Raw genomic sequence first — 4,841 nt, 5'->3', positions numbered from 1 at the left:
TGATTCAGAGGTAATTATACTTGACCTTTTGTGTTGGTAAAAAAATACATGCTATTGCAACAATTCAGAGACTGGCGGATTAATACTTTTCTGTGGTTGATCTTTGTTTATTGCAAGCAAAAATATATAACCGTGAGCTTGCAGTTCCTACAACTTCCACACGATGTCGCCAATAACGTCATTTTCGTTGACAAAAATCCTTTGTGTAGCACCATCCCCGCCAGTAACACCCGGCCCAACAGTGCGGCTTACGTAAGTGTTACATATCTTAAAGGAAAATATAATTCTACTTGTTCCACACAGTTGGAAATGGTGACATATTTGCTGTTTTGTTTTCAAAGGCCTCTTGGTCCTGCGATCTCTGCGTTCCTTTCAAGGCGCTCTCTCGCCCCAGGTGAACTGCAGGCGAAGATGAAGAAACTCATTGCTTCTCAGCCTGCAGTTCAAGGTGAGTGTCTAGTTTCACATGTAAGATAAAAATAAAAATGTTTCGATAAGCTGTGTAGCTCACAATCCTTTCTCTCTCCACGTGATATAGGGGTGTCTTTCCCTCGACCAGCACTGCCACCAACCGATATATCAGACGCAGAGCTGGTCAAAGCAGCTGCTGACATAGACACATGTGTGTTTTTACATCACTATTAATTGACATAGGACATTTGATAATTATTCAGTTCAAGTTTTTGCTGACATGTATTAAAGTGTTTTAAATATTTTTCCCTATCATCAGCCCAATGAAATGTATTGGTAAGAGTCATCTGGGTTTTAGAGGAGAGTCACTGCATGTATGCACAATTAAATATCTTACCTTGCCACTGTAGCTGTATGTTGTGGCTGTCATCCTGTATGTAGCTGTCACCCTGTATGTTGTGGCTGTCATCCTGCATGTAGCTGTCATCCTGTGTGACTTTCTATTTTCCATTTTAATCACTAATTTCATGTAAGTTTTACACTCAAACTTGACCAACACTCATTTAATTATTTTGTTACATCCTATCACTGATTGATATTCATCTGGGCATGTTGGAATTGTGCTATTAACTTTCTCTGTTCATTCATGGAAGCATTTATTCATTCATTTAACCTATTTATTTCTGTGTCACTGCAAAAGCCGTATCCCTACAGCTCCACCCATCGCTCCCTCGGCCTCTGCCTCCAAATGACCGAGCCCCGGTCCCTGCCCCGGTTCCTGACCCGGCCCTACTAGGGCGGAGCGAAGAGGAGGATTTGCCCCGGCAGTCCTTCCTGCCTCCAAGGCCCGCCTCAGAAAGTGCTGAGGTAAATTCATCAACTGTAATTACTCCACATTGTTAAGATATTAAACATTGGACACAGTTGTCTTGTCTCCTGCATACTCTCTCCCTGTCCGTTTCTCTGAAACATTACCATCCCTTCTCCCCCATCACTCTCTCCTCTCACTCAGCTGCTGCTTCCAGAGAGTTGGCGTTCATCTCTCACCAAGGAGCAGCAGCGGTGGATCGGCCGCACGCTGTTCACCAGGAACAGCTTTGGGAGGTCGACACTCACCACTGACCTGGTCACGTGGTGGAACCCTCCCCAACCACGGCCGATCTACAATCAGCCACCCGCATCCCCCGACCCCTTCTTCGCATGTCAGCTGTTCCTTTGGATGCCCGTACGTATATGGGCATACAAGCTGGCATGTCCCCAGTCTGGGTGCAGAGGCACACTGCAAGGCTGGGCTCTACAAGACCATCTGGAGGGTCTTGGACATCGACCGCTGGTATCTCATGGCCACTGAGTACCTGGAATGCGGCCGGTGTAAGAAGAAGGTCACGGGACCTTGTCAGTCAGCTGGACGCTCGGCATCGCTGCCAGTTACCAGCAATATTGACATACAAGTAAGTTCACAAGGTTTTGTTAGTTAGTAATGAAGTTAAATGAATGCATGTCATTCATATGCTTTCTCTCACTCTCACTCACTCTCTCGGCTGTCCTGTGACCTGCGGGTTGTGAGGATGCTGAGGTCGCGCACTTTGGGGACCAGTGCGTCACAGACCTACAGCAAGCTGTGTGAAAGTCACAGCGAGTCCTTGATGCGTAGTTGTATACGGTACCTCGGGGAGTGCAAGCAGTTTCTGGCATTGGGCGGCAGTTCACTGATCCACCGGAGATGCCCCCGGTGCCCTCACCCGTCTGGCTTCTGACAGTCTACAGCCATGACGTGCTATCGCGGCTGGACGAGGTGAAGGCCAGGGTCACCTCCGTCTTTGGGTCCATCTTAAAGATGGACTCTACCAAGAAGGTGAGTTTTCACTTAAAAATGTGAAGATGAGTCATGTCTAATTTTTTATTTATTTTTATATCTATATTTAAATAATGTCTTTACCTTTCTGTCTTTGTGTGTTTGTCTCCAGGTGACTAAAAAGCTTGCGGGTACCGCTGCAGACACAGCCGCCTGGGTTACCAACGTCGGTAACGAGCGTGGGCAGGTCCTCGTCGGTGTCCTCACTGCCGGTGAGGGCGAGGGCCTGCTCCCCATGGCGGCTGGTCTCATGGAACGGTACCGGCTCGCCGGGGTGGCGCCCCCCCCAGCTCATGTACGTGGACCGAGACTGCTGCTCCAGCTTTGGCGGATCAAAGACAGCTGCCATGTACAATGACTGGGACCAGCTGGTGGTTCGGCTGGACATCTGACACCTGATGCGGCGGTTCGCGTCAGGTGTCACCACTGAGAGCCACCAGCTCTACGGTCCCTTCATGCGGCAGCTGTCAGCCTGCATCTTTGAGTGGGATGCAGGCGATGTCTGCCGACTGCTGGAGGCCAAGAGGTCTGAGCTGGAGGGGAAGCACGGGATGGTCGGCCTCACCGAGGCAGAGGTTTCGAGGAAGATCGGCAGGAAGGAGATTGCTGTCGTACGCGTGGAGCTGCGGCGACCGAAGTCCTTCTCCTCGAGACCTTCAACAGCGAGAAGGGGGTCGACACCCTGGGCATCCCGTTGCTGGACTCCATCCGCATCCAGGCGATCTGGAAAGAGCAGAGGCGCCACCTCCACTGCATACAGGACCCACCCGGTGTACCGCTGTACACCGAGACCGGCAAAATCACCAAGGGCGGCGTGATGTTGCCGGTTTATCGCTGCGCACGGGGCTCCACATCCTTGGAGTCATTCCATCTCCACCTCAACCGGTTCATCCCAGGTAATTGTCATTGTGGAGCTTAAAGTAATGTTTAATGTTAACAGCAACAGTTCTCCCACCCTAATCGTGCATTGTTCTCTCAGGTACCAGGGCAAATGCAATGCATTTCCAGGCATTCCTGTTGGATGGACTGATGAGGTGGAACGAGGACCGTGCGCAGGCAGCAGTGGAGGGGAAGAACAGGAAGCCCCTGCTCTCCTACAGTGGCCACCTGCAGCACATCCTTAACCTTAGCAGCGAAAGGGTGCTTGGCAAGGAACAGGTTAAGGACTACACCAAGCCTAGCGAGTACACAGGTAAGTCAAGTAAGAGAATGAACATTTACATCAGTTGCATTAATTACATCCCATTAACACTTCTCTACTCTGCTTTTTATTTTTTTTATTTCATAGGGGAACTCCTCGGAGTGGAGTACCTGTACTCGCAGACTGGCAGAGTGCTGCAGGATGTCAGCGGGGACCCTGACCTTCCGGAAGAGCAGCTGTCGAGCAGCTCGACGAGGAGGACAAGGGCTTTCAGGAGGAGGATGTAGACCAGACAGTCCATGTCCCTCGTGTGAGCGCCCCGTCCTCCAGCTCGGCGGCATCTCTGTCAGGGGAACCCGCTGACGCACCCAGGTCTGGGCCATCCAGTCCCACCGCCCCTGAAGATGGAAGCTCTCCTGAGGCCCCTGGTCGACACAGTTCTCCTCACCCTGACCACTCCTCTGATTCAGAGGTAATTATACTTGACCTTTTGTGTTGGTAAAAAAATACATGCTATTGCAACAATTCAGAGACTGGCGGATTAATACTTTTCTGTGGTTGATCTTTGTTTATTGCAAGCAAAAATATATAACCGTGAGCTTGCAGTTCCTACAACTTCCACACGATGTCGCCAATAACGTCATTTTCGTTGACAAAAATCCTTTGTGTAGCACCATCCCCGCCAGTAACACCCGGCCCAACAGTGCGGCTTACGTAAGTGTTACATATCTTAAAGGAAAATATAATTCTACTTGTTCCACACAGTTGGAAATGGTGACATATTTGCTGTTTTGTTTTCAAAGGCCTCTTGGTCCTGCGATCTCTGCGTTCCTTTCAAGGCGCTCTCTCGCCCCAGGTGAACTGCAGGCGAAGATGAAGAAACTCATTGCTTCTCAGCCTGCAGTTCAAGGTGAGTGTCTAGTTTCACATGTAAGATAAAAATAAAAATGTTTCGATAAGCTGTGTAGCTCACAATCCTTTCTCTCTCCACGTGATATAGGGGTGTCTTTCCCTCGACCAGCACTGCCACCAACCGATATATCAGACGCAGAGCTGGTCAAAGCAGCTGCTGACATAGACACATGTGTGTTTTTACATCACTATTAATTGACATAGGACATTTGATAATTATTCAGTTCAAGTTTTTGCTGACATGTATTAAAGTGTTTTAAATATTTTTCCCTATCATCAGCCCAATGAAATGTATTGGTAAGAGTCATCTGGGTTTTAGAGGAGAGTCACTGCATGTATGCACAATTAAATATCTTACCTTGCCACTGTAGCTGTATGTTGTGGCTGTCATCCTGTATGTAGCTGTCACCCTGTATGTTGTGGCTGTCATCCTGCATGTAGCTGTCATCCTGTGTGACTTTCTATTTTCCATTTTAATCACTAATTTCATGTAAGTTTTACACTCAAACTTGACCAACACTC

General features: G+C 48.7%; 1 protein-coding gene across 1 annotated transcript; it reads left to right on the top strand.

Moving 5' to 3' along the window:
• Positions 1-213: 213 nt before the first annotated feature.
• On the top strand, positions 214-3,084 carry LOC139396226 (uncharacterized). Its single transcript, XM_071143363.1, has 7 exons — positions 214-252; positions 342-448; positions 539-622; positions 1,112-1,278; positions 1,424-1,862; positions 1,979-2,266; positions 2,379-3,084. Exons 2-5 carry the CDS (start codon positions 412-414, stop codon positions 1,760-1,762), a joined length of 627 nt encoding a protein of 208 aa, XP_070999464.1. The 5' UTR covers positions 214-252; positions 342-411; the 3' UTR covers positions 1,763-1,862; positions 1,979-2,266; positions 2,379-3,084.
• Positions 3,085-4,841: the final 1,757 nt, after the last annotated feature.

This window comes from Oncorhynchus clarkii, unplaced genomic scaffold (genome assembly GCF_045791955.1).
Source record: "Oncorhynchus clarkii lewisi isolate Uvic-CL-2024 unplaced genomic scaffold, UVic_Ocla_1.0 unplaced_contig_136_pilon_pilon, whole genome shotgun sequence".
Lineage (NCBI taxonomy): Eukaryota > Metazoa > Chordata > Actinopteri > Salmoniformes > Salmonidae > Oncorhynchus > Oncorhynchus clarkii.
This window is presented reverse-complemented; position numbering and strand designations above follow the sequence as displayed.